The 22,279-nt window shown below is 41.1% G+C and overlaps 2 protein-coding genes and 2 non-coding genes across 4 annotated transcripts; 2 read left to right on the forward strand and 2 right to left on the reverse strand.

Moving 5' to 3' along the window:
* Positions 1–913: 913 nt before the first annotated feature.
* LOC108055002 (diptericin A-like) lies at positions 914–1,517 on the forward strand. The gene has a single exon (XM_017138173.3). It carries the CDS (start codon positions 951–953, stop codon positions 1,269–1,271), a length of 321 nt encoding a protein of 106 aa, XP_016993662.1. The 5' UTR covers positions 914–950; the 3' UTR covers positions 1,272–1,517.
* Positions 1,518–9,806: 8,289 nt separating this feature from the next.
* On the reverse strand, positions 9,807–9,879 carry TRNAR-CCU (transfer RNA arginine (anticodon CCU)). Its single transcript has one exon. It is a non-coding gene; the product is annotated as a tRNA-Arg (tRNA).
* A 482-nt stretch (positions 9,880–10,361) lies between these two features.
* On the forward strand, positions 10,362–10,434 carry TRNAR-CCU (transfer RNA arginine (anticodon CCU)). The gene has a single exon. It is a non-coding gene; the product is annotated as a tRNA-Arg (tRNA).
* A 2,896-nt stretch (positions 10,435–13,330) lies between these two features.
* Positions 13,331–14,748, reverse strand: LOC108055001 (uncharacterized). The gene is made up of 2 exons (XM_017138171.3): positions 13,683–14,748; positions 13,331–13,624 (listed from the first exon to the last, which is right to left on the reverse strand). The coding sequence occupies exons 1-2, from the start codon at positions 14,707–14,709 to the stop codon at positions 13,428–13,430; spliced, it is 1,224 nt and encodes a 407-aa protein (XP_016993660.3). The 5' UTR covers positions 14,710–14,748; the 3' UTR covers positions 13,331–13,427.
* Positions 14,749–22,279: the final 7,531 nt, after the last annotated feature.

Here is a 22,279-nt window from a genome sequence, read left to right on the forward strand (position 1 = left end):
GAGGTGGAGTCAAAGTCACGTGGATGTGGGGCTGCTGGAATCCGCCAGATTTGCTGCCCCGGGAAGATGCGACTACCAGCAGACCAACGGACATTCAGTCCTGCAGACGCAGCTGAGCTGCATCCACCGCCATGAAAATTGGCGTCTGCCAAACATAAATAAAAAGGGGAAAGGTAGACAAATCCGGAATAAATAACAGCGTTTGTCTGGCCCGTCCTGCGGCGGTCTGCTATCCGGAATGGGATCGGGTTTTGGATTGGGAATGGGTTTGGGTTTGGGTTCGGGATCGGGTAGTGCCACGTCAGCAGGGGCGTTATGGCAACCGACGGCGTTGAGACACCTGCCCATTGTGGCTCTTCCAGGCACTTTGCCCCCGCGTTGCGTATACGCTCAGTTGCACCGCAAAATGAGCGAAAGTCGGCAGCGTCTATTTGCCATGGCAATGGCATTGGCAATGGGAAAGGCAATGTGTCTTTTGTAGCGCGCTTTTAATAAAATATAACCATTTAATTGGTGTGGCAACCGTAGGCAGCTTCCCTCTTTCCGTTTTCGTTCCTTGCCAACCACTTAAAGTTTCCATTTAATAAGGAATGAAAATGGCAAGGAGATTTTTTAATCCAGTTTGAAAGAAATAATTTTAGAACTAGCGCGAATCGGACTATATTATGTGTATTTATATATGTATTTATATATGTTTATTGAATAATTAAGAAAAATCCCCTATGGATTATCTTCTGCAGATAAGGATTTCTCATTTCGGGGACTCCCTTTGGATGACCGGCGGAGGCTTATTAGTTTAAATTATGAGACAATGCTGTTCTGAATAGATAAGGTTGCATCGGGGATTCCCTTTGTCACTGCCATTGTGAAATGTTCCTATAAATGAGCTTCAAGCCTGCAGTAGAATTATCAGTCAGCAGTCTGAAGCTCGACAATCGAGACCAATCTAGATGCAGTCTACCTTACTTTGCGGCTTGCTCCTCTTCCTCATCGGAGCTTCTTTGGCCCATCCGATGCCCGACGATATGACCATGAAGCCGACAGCACCACCCAAGTATCCTCTCAATCTTGAGGGAGGCGGTGGGGGCCAGAGAGGCGATGGACTCGGCTTTCGTGTTCGGGGGCACGAGAAACTTTGGACCAGCGACAATGGACGCCACGAGATCGGTGTAAATGGAGAATACGGTCAGCGCTTGGGCGGTCGATATGGAACCTCACAACCATCCTGGAATGTCGGAACTACGTACACCTATAGATTTCCAAATTTCTAAAATATATTTTAAATGTATGTACTTATACACCTGTTCATAGAATTTTTGAATCTCAATTGCTATCAAAATCTGATCCTAAAATCCATACCCACTTTGTTTGTCAAGAATATTGCGAAATAAATGTATACCCGAATAATAATTATAAAATGTTTTTCTACTCAATATATTATGTATACCTAACGTATACGTATTTGTATGCGTCTTTAAAGATATAAATATATAAATAAAATGAACAACACGCTTGGGTATATTGGCACTTTTTTTATAATTGGTGACTATTTATAAATAAGCCAATCTCTTTTTGTATGATCTCAATGTATAGAAATGTGCCACTGGCAAATAGTTGTGTAAATTCTTGATTCGTTAGGCAATTTCCATAACTTTCGTCTGGTGTCAACTGCTTGCCAACAGCCTGACTTCAAAACACGCTCTTTAATTAATTCAAAGACAAGTGCAAAGATTCACACCACCAGGATGAGGATGAGGATGAGGACGGGGAATGCGGATGGGAATGGGGATGAGAACGAGGATGACGATGGCTCTGGGATTGAGGGGAGCGATGCCTAAATGGCTGCAATCAATTAAGAGCCAACAAAGTCAACCGTCGCCGTATCGATGTCAACCAAGCAGCTGTGATGACATCCCGGCATCCAGCTTTTCCCAAGTCAGCAGCAAATTAATGAACAACGCACCCAATTGGAGGAAATTGGAAAGCGTACGGGTACAACGGGAATGGAAATGAGCAGAATGGATGACAGGCTCATATTTGCATATTCATGCGATTCTGCACTTGTGTGCGCTTAACTATTGCTTCCGCCCATCTGGTCAACGAATTTTCTGGCTAAATGCCTTCGGTTTACTTTAATTAGTTGTTTAGTTTGTCTAGCTAAGTGAGAGCCGTAAAAAAACAAGTGGAATCGGTGTGGCTCCAGCCAAAGCCAAAGCCAGACTGCGCTCTAATGGAAACTAAACTAAGAGAAAATGCGTTCCCCGGTTAATGGACGGGACGCACTTCATTAGATATTCTCTTTCCAATGCTAATATGCATGCACTCAATGTGCAAATAGTTTGAGAGTTGGAATCCGACAACAGCGAGTAGAAACAGATACAGCAGCCCCGGAGGGACTTCCCCTGAAGTCAGGAATAGGGGCGATGGGAAGGGGACCAGTCTGGCGAAGAGCCGACCGAACTATTCACTTTGCCTTTGCAACCATCAACTTGAAAGAGCTAGACTATGCGGCTGGATCAGACTAACCATTTAATTTAATGGAATATAAAAACATTAAAAAACAATATTTTTTTATTTTTCATTTAAATGGCCTTAGAATTGATTTCAATTTCGTAAGGATCTATATTGAGAATAAAATTACTTTTAAAACTCATCGTGGCGAAATGGAATCAAATACTCGATTAAATTATCTAATTTATTTAATTGAGGTTCAGTCAAAAAGAAAAATTATTTAAAAAGCTTTCTGGAAATACCTTTTTTATTAAACGATTTAAATTTCAAATTATAATTAAAATTTAATTGACTGCTTAGTAAATTTATTAAAGTAATATGAAATATAAGCACTTGACAACAAAATAAATTCCTTTGTTGAATATTTGTTCACAATCAGATTGGAATTTTTCTTGCTAAGAAAAATGAGATAACTGACAGCACCTACACGTTTTAAACTTATTATTTGGTAGAACATTTGTCTGCCTTTCAATTCAGTTTTTTTCGTCAACAATATTGACGTGTGAAGACTTCAAAACAACGGCAAATTAGCTGCTGATTCGACACCCACGACCGAAACTTGCCAAACTCAATGTCATGACAACGAAATTAATAAAGGCAAAGCATGAGCAAGAAGCAGCAAAAATCAAAAGCACAAGCAGCAAATATTGTCGCATGCATAAAAAGGGCCTCCACAATTTAACGCTTGAATGTTCCGACAGACGTCGACATATGTTGGGGCACACGTGTGTCAGTATGTCCGTGTGCGGTGTGTGGAACTGCCAGCGTTGCGTATATGAAAGTTTTTAATAATACTTGGCTAAAATACCAAAGGAAAAACTTTTATTAATAAAGTTTCTTTCTTTCTGTCCTCCTCTTGCTGAACACGAAGAGTCGTCCGGAAGGGAAAAATACATTGAAAGCCACGGAAGACTCTTCCTGAGGCTTCTTTGCCTTTTTGCCCAGCCAGCTACTAAGGTTTAATTATGGCAAGAAGAAAGTAGTAGAGTCCAAGAATGGCAAATAGTTTTTCTTTTATTTTTATTTGTATATCACACATACGCAGCCACACGCATATCGAGATAGGGAACGTTTATGCGCCAACACAGTTCGTAAACTAAAGAGCTACTAAAAAAATAATGTTCAATGCGCAGAACTTTAAATTCAACTCTTGTAAAAGATATATTCAATAGTGATAAATAAAAAGATTTCGTCATACAGGAAAATAGCCCCCATCAATGTGTTTACAACAAGAAAATGTGATAAAATTCAAATTTGAAAATAAGCTTACCATATTAATTATGAATTTTTTATTGATAGTGGCTTTTAATCCCAAATTTAGTGTACAATATAATAGTTTAAAAAACTCTAGGAGCCGTCTGTTAAGTTTAAGGTAGGGTTAAAACAATGATTTCCCATGCGATTTCAAGGCTTTAACCCTACTTTAAATTTAACAAATGGACGAGAAAACGGCCCTAAGGGTAAGGAAATTTATTAAAATGGCGAATCTGAAAAATCAGAAATTAATTTTAGCTATATAAATGGAAAATATTAAAATCTAGGCTTGCAAAAGGTATACCTTCTATATATAGAAAAAAAAACCAAATAAAAATTTAACTTGTTTTATAAATTAAAGAAAATAAACTTTTTTTCTTTTATATGATTAATAATTTAACTTCGTGTTATTCCCTAACGCATGACCGATTCCAGGGATAAAATGAGCATTGAAGCTCTTGTAAGAGGGACACTTGTCGCATCGGCAACAATTGCAACTTTCATCCTCGTCGCTCCCTGCAAATCTCAGCTGCATGTTGAAGTGAAGTGCACAATTTTTGCCTTCGGCGGCAATATTAAAATTTAAGCTGAAATGCCATCGAGCGAACCCGGCTGAAAGCAGGCCCGGAAATAGTTGCCTCCAAGTCTTGCCAATTCCGCTCGTGATTTCGCTTATTCGTTTTTTGTGTTTTTGATTTTGTCGTATTTGTCTGGTGATAGAAAAGCAGAGCCGCTGGCTGCGCAGCAACTTTTGCCCAAATACTTTTAATTAAAATTTCAAATTATTTTCGCCTTTCGCAGACGTCGACAGATGGAAGTGGGCGGGACAGGGTCTGAAAGCTGGGGACGGAGACAAAGATGAGCACAAGTGCAGTTAGCGAGTGCAATGGCGCACAAGATGGCGGAAGGATCCGGATCCGGAGGATCCAAAGCGCTGAAATATTCAAAGCGCATTTTCAATTTAAAAGTTTCGCACTCGGGCATATTTATTTATTTTATTTCGCAATTTTTGTTTTCTGCTCATCATTGAGTCCAAAGCGAAGGAGGAGTTGGGTTGGACTCTTTGACCAAAGTTTGGCTCCTCCAAGTAGGCAATGTCATTGAGATTGGGCGGTGGGCAGTGGGTGGTGGATATGAATGCCCTACAAGCGGCAACTTAATGCAATTTCGCTCTGGCAGATTTCATTTGTGTGACAAATGGGGGGCGTGGCCATGCAAATCGCAAATAAAAAGAACTCATTAAAAGTTTATGCCACAAAGTTTGGCACCCGACCCAATGCCACGCCCCCGCCCTGCGCCTACCATTCACCACCCACCGCCCACCACTCACCGCCCACCGCAATCCAATTCAAGCCAAGCCAAACTGCAACTTGTTTTGACCAAGAGGAAAGGAGAGGGAAACTTCCGCTGATTGCATTTATTTCTTTTCGGGGGAATGGCTGGCTTTTGTTTTTCGGGTATTGTGCAATAGTTCTAAAAGCAAGTTTATGGTATAACTATCAATTGCCAGGCAGCCTACACTGAAAACTTGAGCAAGAGGCTTTATTCGCAAGTTTGATCGGAAAGTACTTTAAAAGTTTCTGTTGTCCTGCTGAGTTGGAGGATTTTATAGGTATTATAGTTAGGTACACAAAAATTGAACTTCTTTAGTTAACAAATTTTCTTCTGAATTCATAAATTTAAGATTCGTTTTTGAGGTTTAAGTTGTATTTAAATTTAAAAAACTTTTAAATATATACAATATTAAACAATATTTCTTCCATCAAAGTTCTTTAAAAAAAGTCCACTCACCTAATGGGCTCTGCCCGTTATCAGAAATCCATATCTGTGCCAGTCGATCAATCATTAAATAACGATAACCGGTAATTCAAGTGTGCACTAACAAAATTGTGTGTCAGTCCTCTGTGACGTGTTATCTCCAAGTAATTCCACTCTTTTGTGGCCTGCGATCCCAATAATCGAAATGACAGTTGACAATCCCTACACCAATAATCGAGTAAAATATCAAGGGGGCGGTGGGCACGTGCGACACGTTTCCCAGTTTCCCAGCCAGTTCAAAAAGTCAATTCGAATTAAACAACGCATTTGATTGCCATAAAAATGGGCGGTCGCCCGTATTTATTGTCCGCTCGATTCGCGGTTTGCATGCTCAGCAAATGCATTTTTTCTATTTCGCTTTCAGCTTGTCGGTGCTCTGTGTTCGGTGTTCTGTGTTTGGGCCCAAAAGCAAAACGTGTCTGGCCGTGGCCGCTCCCAAGACAGGTAAATAAAATTGAAATTATTCAGTGCAGCCGCAGAAAAAAAGCGAAAATAATGAAAAAATCAAGCAATCTGCTAAAAACAGTTTACACCGCACACACTGAAATTACTCAAAGTGGACCTTGAAATAAAAAAAGTAGCTGAATCTGGAAAAAAACACAAGCGGGCGGCGTTTCAATTAGCCGTCCCCCAGCGACTTGTCCGGCAATTAGGTGTGTTTTAGTCGACCAAAACGATTCTAATCGCTTGTGTTTTAACATAGATTTCGCCTTTGCTTTATTTGCCCGGCTTTGTTTAACTTCAGCCCGCTCCGAACACTTTTTGCCGTCATGTTGTCGACTGTCATGTTGCCGGTGACATTAGCAGGGAGTTCTAGACCCGCTTCGTAGTTCGGACTGAACCTGAGCCCAGATCCAAAGAGAGCTGCCTGGCCACACACAAGCCCGATCATACACCCCAGATATGACAATTTTAATTAAGGTTAATTTCAGTTCCTTTTCATTTTTTACCCGCCCGCAGTTCAGTTCACATAACATTTCCAGTCGATAGTCGCCTGTTCGCTGGGGTATTCTGAGTTCAAAGGTCAGATTCAAGTGGAAGTGCAAGGTTCTATTTTTTCAGAGTTTTAGGAATTAAATAAAAATGTATTTTTCCTCCATATTTTTATTTATTCTATTCTCGTTTAATTAATAATTGGAAATGTTAATTAAATTCCAGTTCTAACATTCCTTTGGTTTTAAAAAATACAATTACAAAATTTTCCGTTTAGATTTCCCTAATCGATCCATTAACCGATCAGAATTTTCCCTATTTCGGTTCAGCCCTTGCGCAGCAGAGGGCGCCCCTCGCTCGCAGCTGCCTCCTCTCCCCGCCAGATGGCTGAGTTCTAGTTTACAGGGTGTTCCCCATTTCAGCTTCGATCGGTCGAATGGCAAAGCTTCTTGCCTGTCTGCTTTATCTGAAATTGCCAATCGAATGCAATGAAATGCACTCTGAAGGCAATCGGAGGAGAGAAGGGCTGTGTGAAAAGGTCAAAGGCATTCGATTAACTTTAATTTGCGCGTCTCTTTTCGCTCCGTGTGTATGGTATGGTATATATAGTTATATCCCCTCCATTGTTCAGCGGCTGTTGATTTAGTTAGCTGGCTGATGGGTCCGTAGTTCAGGTGTGCCCCTTGCATTCGGCGTGAAAGCCAAACCTACTCCTCGAGTCGTCTTCCCGGCGCATCTCCTCGATGATGTGCCTCCTAGACGACTTACAATGGCCCGAGCTGCGCTTTGATTTATGCCAGCTGCGGTCATGTCATAGTTCAGCTCACAGTTCGGCATTGTTGCAATGTCACGGGGGCGGGACCTAACGGTGAGGCCAGCCCAGTGCATTCCCCAAAAATTCCTAATGCGATTTACATCAAATAAACTAAGCTACCAATAAAAATCCCTCAAAAAATATTTATTTAAAATATATTTTTATTGTTTTGTTTTAAAATTTATATAAAAATAAACTTGAAAGTAATGTTCATTATTTCTTGTTAGCCTAAAAATGTGCTTGTGGGCCAAGCTCTAATTGCGGTTGTCGGAGGCACGCGTTGGCCGAAGGAAAATGTCACTGCCACAGGAGAACGGCGGTCTGAAATTTGGCCAAATTGATAGCCAAATTTGGCGGCCAGGTGACGGGCCGCCGGCCAAGTGGGCGGGGTACCCATACCCATACCCATATAATAAAAACATAGCCAATGCTGGCCGGCAATCGAATGCCGTTCGAGAGACTCGGCTAGTCTGTCAGTTAGTTGAAATTAATTTGCACAGCCTGGCAAAATAATTTACGGTCGGCACTGCGGCCGAGTGATTGAGGTGGATTCGAAGATGTGGGCAGGTTTATGGCTGCAACTTTTCATATGCTCATTGCCCGGCGCGTGACATATCACGAAATTCTGTTAACGGCTTTTTCGAATCGAACTGGAAGCTGTCAATTAGTTGTAGGTACATCAAGCGAACACGTCTACCGAGTCTCAAGCGGCCAACCTGTTTGACGAGCCGACAAAATTTGAATTTCGGTGGAGGTAATCAAGTAATATCGATCCTAGCCATAATCGAAATGAAATTGAAATTGAGTTCTCCGTTATATTGGTGTGAAATCTCCTGCTAACCAAAATCGAAATGAGCTTTTGTGCTGCCAATTTGTCTCGCTGAGGGAATAAGTCTCAAGTTGCAAAATTTTGGTTCTAAACTTTGGTTTTTAGAACCCCTTGAACTTTATACAATTAGAAATTGGAAAAACGTATAGAAATGGATATATCAAGAAAAATTTGATCAGCACATGACAATCTATACTTGATTCCAAAATAATCCAGGGTACCTATTATATTTATTTCGATATTTCAATGCAATGTAGTCTTTAGTCTTTTCAGACAAGAAAAATTACAAATTATTATGAACTTGTATAATTATAAATCACTTTTAGGATTATATTGGTATTATTCGTTCTTATTCCGATCCCATTTGTTTTTCTGGTCAACTTGAAGTGTTTTTGAAGTATGTTCTTGGCAGCGCGGGCAAGCTTGTTAATTGCGGTCCGCCAGCTACTTGCCTTGCTGCGATTTGCAGCTGGGGGCTTAGGCTCACAAATCTTGTCACCGTCGAGATTCAGCGATGCAAATATCTACGCAGCATGCAACCAGCCCGTCATCTGGATTCTGCGTCGGCGACATCCATTTCTCATTTGATCTTTATCGCCGGGCAACATGCAAACAGCCAACGCCTCCCCTCTAAAAGCCACTCCCACCGCCCCAGAGTCCTTGGTCAGACCTGATATCCGTATTGATTGTAATCAAGATTGGCTTTTTGCATGCGCCCGACTGCCAAAGCGATTTGTGGTCTGGTCTGGAAAACTGTTTCGCCCAGCGACATTTCAAGGCTTTCTGTCGCAGCAGCTGCTGCGCCGTTTTCCCCTTTTGCCCCGATTTGCAATTTGCCAGTTTTTAATTTCCTCTGGATCTCTCATTAGCGGGTAGCGTTTCGGGTGGCCAAAAAGGCCCCAGATGCCGAAAGTGGGTCGAATCGGGTCGCTTCTCCAAATTGCGGTACACGCAACGCTCGGACACCTTGGCGGCTCTTTGGTTTTTGCTATTTTCAGTTGACTTTCTGCCCCGACAATTTTGGAACACAGACAATGGTTGGGTGTAAATCATGTTTGCACTGTCTGTCTGTTAGACCCAGACTTGACTTGACTTTACTTGACTTGTGGTCAATGGCTTGTACATAATGGCTGCCCCAAACAACAACCAAGTACAATCGCCTCTTTGGGGCATTTGCAAACAATGACATTATGCTGACGTTTATTAATCGCATTTGCGAAATTAATGTCGTGACATTTTCGGTTTAATGTAGTTGTAATAAATAAATGCGCCGTTTATCCATAGACTAACAGAGAAACACAATAAATATGTATGGTATAAAAAATCAATACAATAGTCCAAAAGACAGACGGCAGACACCGCAGACAATTGCTGCTGTCAGTGCTCCAGATTATGTAATTCCAATTTGCATATAACAAATGAGCGACGGCTTCTATATTCATTTTTTCAACATGTTGGAGATGCTTGTAGAACCTCAAAAACCTTTGGTTTTATTGTTTTCATAAAAACCCGTAACTTGTCTAAATATTTATATTTGCAAAACTATGAAAGTTTCAAAAATATTTTAAATTTCCACTAAAGTCAAAATAAATAAAAATTTTATAAATCTGAATAAGTATTTTGCTTAAAAAAAAAAGTTTTTCACTTTACCCCAGATGGGACTCGAACCCACAATCCCCGGCTTAGGAGGCCGATGCCTTATCCATTAGGCCACTGGGGCATGTGCAACTCGCTGGCAAAATGCTATTTTGAGCTCACGGCTGAAAATCATGAGTCACCTCAGCGTCACAGCAGGCAAAATGAATATTCAAGAGGGTGAGGCAGAACGAGTTTCTTTATTGATCTTATTTTGGGGTGGAAATATACCGTGTTGCTGACTGTGTTGATATTAGTGAATTCATATTACAAGTTTAATTCAAAAATATTATCCACTTATGTACATTGTTAACATAACCGAACATTTGTTATCAAAGAGAAACACTTGAGCTACAGAACCAACATAACCCAAATATTTAGTTCGATATGTACATATGTTTGTTCGCTTTGTTTCCGCGAAAAACAAACACTTTATTTTAACAGTTGCTTCACAACAAAATTAAATTCAAGATATTGAAATCTATTTTTACTTGGTTTTTGTTCTTGTTTTTCATGTTCTCGACCGGCCTTAGTTTCATATAGGCGTTTTGACAACGTGAAGCACATGCCCCAGTGGCCTAATGGATAAGGCATCGGCCTCCTAAGCCGGGGATTGTGGGTTCGAGTCCCATCTGGGGTAAAGTGAAGTACTTTTTTTTTTTTTCTTGTTTTAGTAGAGCCCTAGGCATTACACAATCTTATCGCTCTTATATCCCACTAAAAGATAAATAAATAAAACAATTCTTAATCTCACAACTGCCGTCGACTGGCTATTTTCAGGCCTAAACTTTTTCAATTTGAAACATTTTAAATATTCTTTCATGTTTCTGAAATAAATTGTTAAACTGCTTAGAATTAATTTCGTTGCAGTAAGCTACAGAATTTAGAATTTAAAAACTAGAAATCATGTTTAAAACTTCCCTTCGTGGCGGTAAAAGTGGATAACTTTTTCGCAAGCTATTGGCAGCGTTTCATCAAAACAGATTATCGGTGGGCCGCTCCCAAATGCCAGGCCGCAAGCCGAACATAAACCATGGAAACTCGTCACAGCAGTTGACATTTCGCTGTGCCACTTCCACTTAATTTAACAACTTTACGAGTGCCAGCCATCGTCTTCTAATATCGTTTTCAGACATTTTCACCCCGGCTCTTAAATGGCAATCAACTTTCTGACGAGTTGTCAAAAACGCCGTCGCCTGGCGTTTAGTTGAATGCATCTCCAGTGGGCGTGGGTGGGTGTGGCCTTGCCTGGCCTGAGATGAAATCCATCCACTTTAAAAGTTTGCCAAAAATTGCGGCTCATAATTTCACTTTCGCTATCTGAAATATGCATGGTCGTAAAATTTGCCAACGCCGTCCAAATGGCCACCCAGGGAGCCAAGGATGCACAAGCTTCCCCGGTATGAAACTGGGTTGGGTGGGAATGGGAGGTGGTTAGATGGAAGCCTCGGCCATAAGCATTAAAATTGCATACAGGCTGGGAGGCCAAAAAAATACTAAAAAATAAAACTGTGCCTCGCATAGTTTCATTTGCTTTACGATTCAGCAAAACTTTGGCTGAGGATGCACCAGGACCAGGACCAGGGGATCGGGGAGGGATAACAGCGGGCTGTAAGGCAGTCTCATCATTAATGTAAATTCATTGTTGCATGTTGCAGGAGGGGTGTGACGGGGACTGCCACACTGCCTGCATTATAACAATTCATACTGAATTTTTGATACGAATTCAACTTTCCCACGTACGCATAATCCATTAAGTCAAAAACTGGGCTCTTTCGACTTTGAGTTATCCCGTTATAATATTTTGTTACGATGATATGAAGAACTTTTTTTTATTTTGTTAAAAAAAAATAATCAAAACTTCGATATTTTTATACCCGTTACTCGTAGAGTGTTTGCAAAAGGTTTGAAAAAGTCAAGTTGCCAAACAATATTTAGAGGATAAAATCTTTTCGATTAGAATTAAAACTGGTGTGTAAAATTAATTTAGTCTGATATATTTTGAACTATGGCCGTCAAAACATACCCATTAGGTGCAAGTATTCCCGAAGCTAGGGAGAAATTCCTCTCGCCCTATAAGCCCCATCTCAGTGTTAAAACTTTTTCGCAGAATTAATGGCAAGGGTACTTTAGCACCCCGCGGAAAGTAGGCCAAAGTCCGGGCGCTATGGTATATAGAACGGGGAAACGGAATGGTGGGGAAGGGGGGCAAAAAGCATTCTGTGAGGTTTATGGAATGCTCCGCTGATTGCATTTGTTGCATTTTACTTAATTGAAAAAGGCCAGCAATGTGGGGGAAGGCCGTAAAAGGACAATATCGCTGTCCCTAGCCCTCTATGGGCTGCCTGCGCACTTCATAAAGCTGACAGGGCTCGGATCGCACCGCACTGGAGCGGCTATAAAAGAACATGACCAAAGAAGAGGCTGCCGAGGAGACAAACACACACCAAAATAGACCGCCAACGGGCCGCCACAAACGGGCAGCAGACAAACAAACAAACAAAAACATGCCGGGCCAAAAGCAATGGCACAAGCAAAAGCACAAGCACAAGCATCTGCAACAAGCAACGGCAAACAAACAACGAGCGGCAAAAATTATCTACTCAGATTATGTCGAGATTAATTACATACGCTGAGCGCCATTGTCTTGTCAATAAATTGTCGTTGTCGTCGACGTCGCCTGGCATCGTGTGGCTTTAAGATAAGAGGGCCTCCGACGCCGACTACCGAAATGTTAACTGGCTTTTCTTTTCTTCTCTGTATATTTTTTGCAATTTTTGCTCGCTCTTTTTGTTTTGGCTGAGCCTGTCAAAATTGGTTGCTCAACCCGGGAGCTGCAGCCAAGCCCCTCGTCCTCGGCTAATTAATTTAGAAATGTTGCCAGCATCAGCGCGACGAGCCCACCAAAGGGAGCGCCACATGGCCGACCGTTAGCGGGCAAATAATAATGAAATGATATAGGTTTAATCCGCCGATAAGCATCGTGCCGCATCTCTCTAAGCCAAAGTGCTCGCCAAGTGCGCGTAAATTAATTGGCCAGAAAGCCAACAGCCAAAGAGAGGTATATGCAGTTCCTAGCTCAGAAGACTGCCGGCGAAGTTTATGTGGCTCCGACTTTGGCCAAGGGGCACTGCTGAATTTAGTGCATGTTAAGCGCCGAATGGCCAATGTAAATTTCAAGGCGCTCTGCCTTCTTGGCCCGGCTCGAATGGGCCACACCATCGAGGGTTAAGAGCGGGCGAATGATGGCCCACGAGCATGGGCAGGGCTAATTAGAATGGATAACACGATATTGGCATCGCTGCACCTGGAAAATACTGCCCACCATAACTCCAGATGAGTGTTTGGCCATGTAGAAGATGCGATTCGAGATTGCGGAGCCCGGAAAAAAATACTGAGAAAGAAAAGCATAAGCAATTTCTTAGGAAACAGGCTAACTGTGTAATATAGAGATGTTTAAATTTGCTGATCTTAAGTTATCTATAAAAATAAATTACCTATGAAGGAGTAATAGAATATCAAATATTTAAAATGTATTATCTTTCTTAGCTAATATATTTTATTAAAGAAGATATCTTCTTATATTGATCTTATTTAACATTATTTCCCTGATTTGTTTTAAAATTTCGTATCTTACTGAAGATCCAGGACACCCTTGCCATTAAGAATGGCCAACAATCTCCTTGTACTTCTGATCACAATTTCGCTGTCGTAAATAGATTTCTGGAATCGAAGTCCCTCCTCGGTTTCTTTATACACACTTGAGAAGTCCGAGGTCACTTCACTGCCATTGTAAATAATAACGGGCTTGAAGAGATGTGACAACAGGCCTGTGAAATGATAATGGGTAAGTCAATTTGGGTTTCAAGACGATTTCAATTTACTTACACATGAATCGCCGACACTCAAACTGCAGCCGGAACTCTTCAATGCTGGGAAATATCCCCTTATACGAAAGCTTTTCCAAATTCTCTCTAAGATCGTGATAATAACTATCGACGAGAATTGATTCCATTTCCTGAACTTCTTCCCTCAGCGAAACGGTGAAGAAGTAGTGCAAATCAATGGCAGGGGAGGTGATGTTGCTAAACTGAAAATCTATAGCAACTGCTGTTTGGGGACTACCCGCATCATCGTACTGAAACATAATGTTGGTGGTCCAGCAATCGCCATGGTTCAACGTCTGCAGATCTCGTTCGCTCACATCGAAGACCCTAGCCCCATACTCCATAACGAAGTTAAGCAGTTTCTCCAACTTGTCGCCGTAGTTTTCCTTTAGATCTGGTTGACCATTTACGAACCTTAACAAGGCCCTAAACACACCCGTATATACCTCTGTATAACCCTTTTTGTCACGCGAAAAGAAGTGAGTAAAGAGGCTTTTGGAGATGAGTTCCGGATGGCGCTGTCGTAGGATTACAGATGCGGCATGGAACTTGGCCAACATTTTCAAAGTCAGCTTGGTGTGTTCCAGATCCAACTGCTTCACTCGATCCGCATTGACATAGTTATACTGCGCCAGATCTTCCAGTATCATGGTGCTATGTTCTCGGTCCACGACGATGGTATCTGCAGTGAGTTTACCTTTCAGGCCAGCTTCCTCGAGAAGTTCCTTCATCTTCGGCAGGACGAACTCGTACATGTCCATCTCACGGTTGTACACATCGTACTCTATGAATATCGCTGCTTGGGGAATATTCTCAGCTAAGGCTTCCTTGACAATGTAGGTTTTTTTCTGAACTAGTCCATCACTTTTCTGAAAGTCCACGTGGATACGGATCATGGTGCTCATGTAGTTTTGACCCTTTTCCGTAGCCGGTTTCGACCAGACTTTAAGGACCTTGAGTTGATCATCCTTATAGTAAGTCCTCAGCCTGGGCTGCAAGTACTCTTCGGTGAGCCAATTGGGTAGCATTGTTTACGGGTTGCGGTTCCTCAAACTTCTAAAGTTTTACCTCTGGATCCCACTTTTATATTTTGAAGAAATTTCGTCTTATCGGGGACAATTAAAACAGCGATTAGATTTGTAATGGAAAACTCTGTGTTATCTATATTCTGTAGTGAAATCTTTATTGTTACTGAAGTACTTAAAAGTTTTGTTTGTGGTTTATTTTTGCGATATCAAACACTCAAACATTGCTATTTCTTATGAAATACTATAATAAATAGTCTAGAAAGATTTCCTAAATAAATTATCAGGCAAATAGTCTAACAGCACTAATAGAAACAAATTTTAAAACTTGACATGTGAAAATATTTTTTTTTTTTAGAAATATTATTAGTTGCATTTTAAGACCTACTTGCAATTTAAATCCAAAAGCAGAGGACAAAGAATATGTTCATTGATAGTAAGTAGACTGTGTCCAAACACTCTTACTGCACTTGAAAACATGGCAAACAAACAAATTGAAGGAATTTATTAATAAGCGCATATCAGGTGACAAGTAAGAGGTTTATAGTGTGGAAGACGTTAAGTGCATTTCACACATCCAATCTGGTGACCAGGCAACACTAATTTCACTAAACAATATTTACAGTCGCATTACTCATCATTAATAACACATATCTAGGTAATGTTAATGAAATATCCCTTGGTCTCTCTATAACAGAGTGCATTTTGGCCCCCTCTCCGACCCGATATAATTATTTATAATTAAAGTTCCTGCTGTGTCTGTGCTTCGTTTCCCAAATGAATGCATTATACAATTGAGACTTTACTGGTAACAACAAGGATAGAAACAAGCTGGGATATACACACATTCCAAATGTAGATATGAAGATGACGACTGCAAAGTGAAAGTTAGCCGGCTCACTCTATTCCGTTTGTTTACTGCAAAGTTGCCCTAAGCTGTGCATATAGGAATTCCATTACTTGGGAAATCATTTCGCAAGTGCATCTGGGATAATGTTGGCTTGATGTTGATATTTGGCACACTGAGCAGAAAATGTACATGGATGTATCTTGTGCCCAAAGCTATCTATATCAATAAAGGTATTTCAATTAACGCACAATTCACAACTTTAGTTTGTGGAATTTCAATGGGTTTTACAGCCTAGATTAGAAAGGAGGCACTCACATCTCCTTAAATTAACACAATAAATAAGCATACGACGGTTCATCAAAAAAATCAAAACGGTTTTTAAATCACCTAAAAGCAGGCAACATTTATTTTAGGCCCAAAGTTCCGATGGATTCCCGAAGAGATTGATAATAGTTTCACTGCATACTTTTAGACAGCAATAGAAATGATTTCAAAACCCTAGTGTATTTTAATATAAATATAAATATATATAGTGATAAAAAAAATACTATACTCGAATTATATTTTTAAAAAAGGTCTAGTTTAAATAGTTTTATACATATTTAATAATTTCAGTGTGGCTCAAAGTCTTAGGGCTTTCAAGGTATTTGCAAGCCACGCACTTGATCCACCCATTCACACTCTCAAACGCACGTAATTTCCCAGGCGGGCAACGGTACTTTGCCGGCAGTGACGCCATTTTACCGGCGGCCATTTTTCGTCTGCCACTTCCGCCATCGCGTGCCACCTGAATTATTGATGCCGCGATGGGCTGTAATGGGTTAAGGGCTGATCCAGCGACTGAGTCGCTATTAATGAGTTACCACCGCCTATATGCATAATGTATAAAATATATATGGAGATGACGATGCCAATGACTCAGCCCACCCACCAAGCAGTTGACAAATAAGCGCTTAAGTAATTTGCCACCGTTTGCCGACGGAGTGGGGGCTGCACAAGTGAATATTAAATAAATTTTCCAGTTATTGCCTGCGTCTGTGCGCGGCCTCAACGGGTTAACCAAAGACCGGCGACGAGGGCTGCATTCAACTTGTAATTAATGTCAAATATTTACACATTTGCCGGAGATCAAAGGTCTGCCAGCAAGTCTCACAGCAGCCGGGCTAATTAAATGAGTATTTATATTTAAATTACACAAAACTACTTAAAGACTTTAGCCCTCAGCCAGAGGCTGATGAAGTGAATTGGGTGGCACTGGGTGGATTTTTACCTAAGAATACAGCTGGAGGCAGAGGAGAGTATCTTCCGCTTCCAGAAGGGGCGAAAAATCAACCCTTGCCGGTTAAACCATATGGCGTTTGTAGCTTATTTCCTGAATAAATAATAATGCTGGAAAAAACTGTCACGTAATTAGCTCAAATTAGTTAGCTTATCATAATAAATTAAAATAAATAAATCATTGCCAGTACTCACCAATCACTTTAAATTGAGTTTCATATGTCTTGAAAGAATTCCTTAAAATTAAATCCTAAATGAATGGAAACAATTTCCCATTAAATGAATTTCTAGTAATTAAGCTTTATTTTAATTTAAGCTAAAGTTATTAGATAAATATATTAGTTTTTAAAAACATTTTTTAAATTTATGTTAATATTTTGTGATTTCCGTGGCACCTTATCAATTTTGATAAAAATGTTTAAATTCGGATTTATTTTTTTTTAACCATTATGTAATTTCAGCTTAACGCATAGTGGCTTTAGCTAAACCGATGTTACTGCTAATTTCGCTAAAATTATCCCTTTCACTTGCTGCTCCTGTCGAAAACTTTGCCTGCCGAGAGTATGCACAAAGTTGAAAGGTGAACTTGCCGCGTCCTTTATACTTCACCGGCAATTTGTCGCACAATTTGGCCCGGCATTCAATTTGCTTCGAACTCGCTCGTCAAAAGGGTTTAGCTTGTTAGCGCTGCACTCAATTTGAGGCATTCAAATGCCGAGCGGTCGAGTGGCCGTAGAGGGTTAAGGTTGGAGAGGGTTAAGGGAGCGGCTGCTGCAATTTGAAAATGCAGTCGCGCCCTAGCGGGGACAAGAACCCGTGCAGCAACCAGTAGTTCCAAGCTCACAGAACAGCGGCAGCTCGTGTGTGATATTCGGCATACGACGTGTGGGCAATGCGTGCGATGTGTGGCCCTGCAATCTTGGTTCTTCCGGGGACCTGTGTTTGTGTCCGGCCCTCGGCTCCGGCTCTCGGTTCTCCGATTCTCCGACGCTGTTGCGGCTCTGTTAGCCGGATATGTTACGGCGCACACACGAAATGCACTTTCGTAACCCAATTTCCTACATCCGGTGTCTTTTCGGCAGCCACACCACCCACTGCACCACCCACCGCCCGATGAGAGTCGTGAGAACGTGCGAGAGTGAGCGGAAATGAGCTTGGCCGGAAAATTAACCCACTCGCTCTCTCGCTCACATGGGAGCTTTTCCACACATGCTCGAGTCGGGAAATTTCGTGCTGATTCGTGGAGCTTTTCCGAGCTTTTCGCATCACAGTTCTAATAGCTTTCCCACCAACGTTTTCTTGTTTTTTTTTTGTTATTTCCTCATTTATTGCCGGTGTGCAGCTGTTTTGACCATGTGACGAATCGTAAGGCCGCCAGTCGTGTTGCCACTTTGATTGATTGGGTAATGAAGTTATTAGATAGGTGTGATTGTCAGGCCGTGCGAGATTTCGATTTCGATTCCGAGTGTGGCAGCGACGAATTAAGTGCCTCATTAGATTGTTATGATAGGTGTGCGGCATTGTGGGCGGCGCTGCAACACGCGAAATGCAATTAATATGCAAACGACTAAGTGATTGAGTCGTAAACTTGAGTTTTTCCCATGATTTATGGTGGTTATAAACGACAATAAGTATAAGATGTTTCAAAATATTTAAAAAAGCCACCTTAAATCCATTTTCTGCAGGGCCATTAAAAGATGATTACTTTCTGAAACCTTTAAATGCAATAGAAAACTTCTAGATTTGTAAGGCCTTTTTGTAGCCATTTCTAGTCCATTATTAAATTAAATTAAAGTTTTCATTTCTCAGTGAATATTGAATGGATTAAGACTTTGCAATATAAACTAAAATAATTATTAAATTGTTCCAATATTCTGAACTAAGTATAAAAACTAAACTACAAAAAAATGATAATGATGACACTTATGAAGCGACCTGGTAAACTTTCGCGCTTGGCTTGAATAAAGTGGATAACCTATTTACCACTGATGTGGTACGCTTTCCCAACCGTTCACCAGAGAGACCAAAGCACTCCGATTCCGCGATGGAATATATGATAACAGCTCTGACCGCTTGTCACTAATGCTGACAAGGTCACATTGTCAACGTCAGCGCGCGTGCGTAAACCAATAAAATTTGTCCAAAACGGCCAAGACAATAGCCAAATAAACAAAGGCTAAGCTAAGCGAGGGGCTTCTGGCGGATAGAGCAGCGGTAATGGGGCATACACTCGTACACTGCAGTTGCAGCTAAACTGGCTTTAATGATTCAATCCCAAATATGGGTGTCAATAAGTTAACAGACAGACAATGTTGCACTTGCCGCGGCCAAAAGCGCGCTCTTGGCCAAGCTTGGAGCCTGAGTTGGCTGAGCTCATGGGGAAGATCTGGAGGACAGCCTGGACTTGGCTGGACTGGGCACCCAGACACCGCCACAGAAATTATGAAATGCATTTAATTTTGTTGCACACTTTTTGTGCGGTCCGGCGGATTCAGCTGCACAGCCCCTCAGCTCTTGGGGTCTTTGGAAAATCTATAAAAATTCCATTGCCCATAATTTAAGCCGTTGGCATTGGCATTGGCTTTGGCTTCGGACTTGGACTTGGCCGTGGTCCCGACTGTTTAAGGAAGCAAATGTTTCCGTGCAGCTGCCAACTGGTTGACAACTTGTATGGACCTGTGTTTTATGTGCCATCGGCCAGTGCAGTCGGGTTTATATTGCAATCTGTCCGCAATCATGTCACATCGTTCTGCAACTGGTTCTGGCCAGAGATCTCCCTCCTATCATCCAACCCTCTTATCCAGCCCGTCTAATGAGCTTCGAGGGCGTTGCAGCATCGAGGGCCTTCGTATAAAAAGGTTTATGGCCGGCAAATGGCAAACGGCAAATGGAGCGGGCACCATGGCTACCCATAAATCTCAAGTGAACGCCGGTCGAGGATGCATAAAACTTGTGACATTAAGAGCCAGACGCCCGCGCTTAAGTCGAGAAGGACATCAAAAGTTGCTCCTGGCTGGCCGTAAACAAATAAACAACAAGCCAAGGAGCAACTGGCCAAGAATTTGCCGCCAAACAAAGCCAAGGAGCTGAGAGAGAAGCAAATAAAAAAACAAAATTGTAACGCAGTCAACAAGGACACTGTCATAACTTTTTTAATGTCCTGGACAGGGGTGGTCGGACAGCTGACAGTAGATAAATTCTAAGCAAGCAACTTTTGCAGCCAACTTGCACTGACATCTCTCTTGGCCACGTTGCACTCTGACAAATCGCAAAGTGCTCCCCGGTCGGCCAAAATGGAGAAACAAAGCGGGTCGGAGCCAAAAAAGTTGACCAAAAAAGTGCTTCCATACTCGCTTAAGATTTTTCTTTTGCCGCGCTGGCGAATCGCATAAATCTAGACGAGCTACTTAATTTTTCACTACAAACTGCATATAACTTTGGAATCATTTTCAAGTAGATTTTATTGGGTTACTGGCACCGCAGCGAGAAGGAGAATATATTGCCTTAAACCCCTTGTAATTGACAGTTGACATAGTTGGCCAACTTTGACAGGCAAACACAGCCGGCCAAATTGAACTGAACCCGATGTTTGGCTGAACTGAATTGCCAGTTGCATAATTGATTTCATTTGTCTGTACTTTAAATTGGCTTTATTGGGTTTGTTTAAATATTAAAGATACCCAATGGGGGAAAAATGGGTTTCTAGGATAGCTTTATTTCAGGAAAAAAAAGATACAAATTTATCTAAATAAAATGGGAATAACTTAGCATACGAAAATCCATCAGCAATTTTATTTCTATATTTGCATTTAATTTCATATTTCACACACTGTTTGCACATCCTAAATCTATTTTACATTTATTTTCCATATTTATTGAGTAAAGAGCATTAAAATTATCTAAATGTTTGCACTTATTTATGCTGTTTAATTGTTGTGAAGCGCCAGACAAACTAATTAAAAATTAAAAATGAATCGACTGTGGGTTACTTAATTAACAGTTTGATTGATTGCTCTTATTGTATTACTGAAATAATCGTGCCAGTCCAGACTGAATGTCATGAATGGACGAGAGACCTCCACCAATCCCCTGCCTTTGACCCCTGGGAACAACTGATGGAATTGTTTTGGACCAAAAATCACGCACACAATAATTACGAAATGCAGACACCGGTATGCAAATGCCCATATTTGTATTTATATATTTTAATTACTGAAACAAATATTGCGGCTGGCTTATTATTTTGCATTTTGTGATGCGCCAGCAAACTGTGGGAATGAAATAGCAAAGCTACCAACCAAAGCTAGGATTTGCATTTCAATTTAAATATTGCGTGACAATGCCCATAATGGCAATCCATCAAACAAGGGTGAACCAGGTCAGAAAACTGTCATTTATAAGCCGTATATGTATTAGCCATTCAATCTGCTTTACGAATACATTTTAGTTAAGCACGGGAAGTAGTGACTAGTCTATTATAAATAAGTTATTTAAAATAACAATACAACGTCAAAAAGCGTAACATAGGTTTTTTAAATTTAAACAAAATAAATATTTTTATATTATTTTTTAAACAACGTCTAATGATGTTATATATAACTTAACACACATTTCTTTTCTTTTTCCTTATTTAAGGAGATCATATTTCTAAATATCTTCAACTTATTGCCAATTAACCACAACCGTTTCTCTGAAGGCTAAAAGATTCCAAGCACTTTGATGGGAGAGCACCTTTATTGGTGCCAAAGATCTTTGAGTTATTTGAGAAGGAATGGCGGTTGAGAACACCTGAACAGGGCTATGAAGATGCTGTCGGGATGTTGTCATTAGCATCGAAAAGAAATAAAATATAATTTATTATCAGCTGGTTGTCACAGCGACGAACGAAGCGGTCGGTCGCCTTGCCAATTGGGTGTCGAAGCGAAATTATTAATTTTCTCGCATTGCTCGTCAGCCCTTCCTCTTTTTACCCCCTCCGTATCACCTGGCCAGATTTTCCTTTCCAGGACGGCGTGTGAATGCGACGGTGAGTGTGGAATGCGCTTGCCTTGGGTTTCCTTTTCCTTCGAACGCATCATTACGATAACAATCGCAGCTAAACGGCTGCAGACCGTCTCGGTCTTCATTTAAGATTCCTGGCGTTGCTTAATAATGCAAGATTCATGTCGATATGTCAATGCGTTTGCGCGCAATCGATCATTTTGGCGAGAGAGGCGGCCCAGGCACCAAGGAGTCGATCTGGAAGGCCCAACCAGAGGACGTAGAAGCCCCAGCAGATCCAGAAGACCCAAACCCAAGACCATTCACCAGAGCGGCCTGTCCTTGTTTGACATAATGTCGCCAGATTAACAGCGGCGATAAACCAGCGGACAGTTGTTTAGTCAGAGGCATTATCTTGGCGTAGTTGGCAATTTTATGGGCCGGCTTATTACACGATTTGGTCAC

Source organism: Drosophila takahashii, chromosome 2R (genome assembly GCF_030179915.1).
Source record: "Drosophila takahashii strain IR98-3 E-12201 chromosome 2R, DtakHiC1v2, whole genome shotgun sequence".
In the NCBI taxonomy this organism is placed as follows: domain Eukaryota; kingdom Metazoa; phylum Arthropoda; class Insecta; order Diptera; family Drosophilidae; genus Drosophila; species Drosophila takahashii.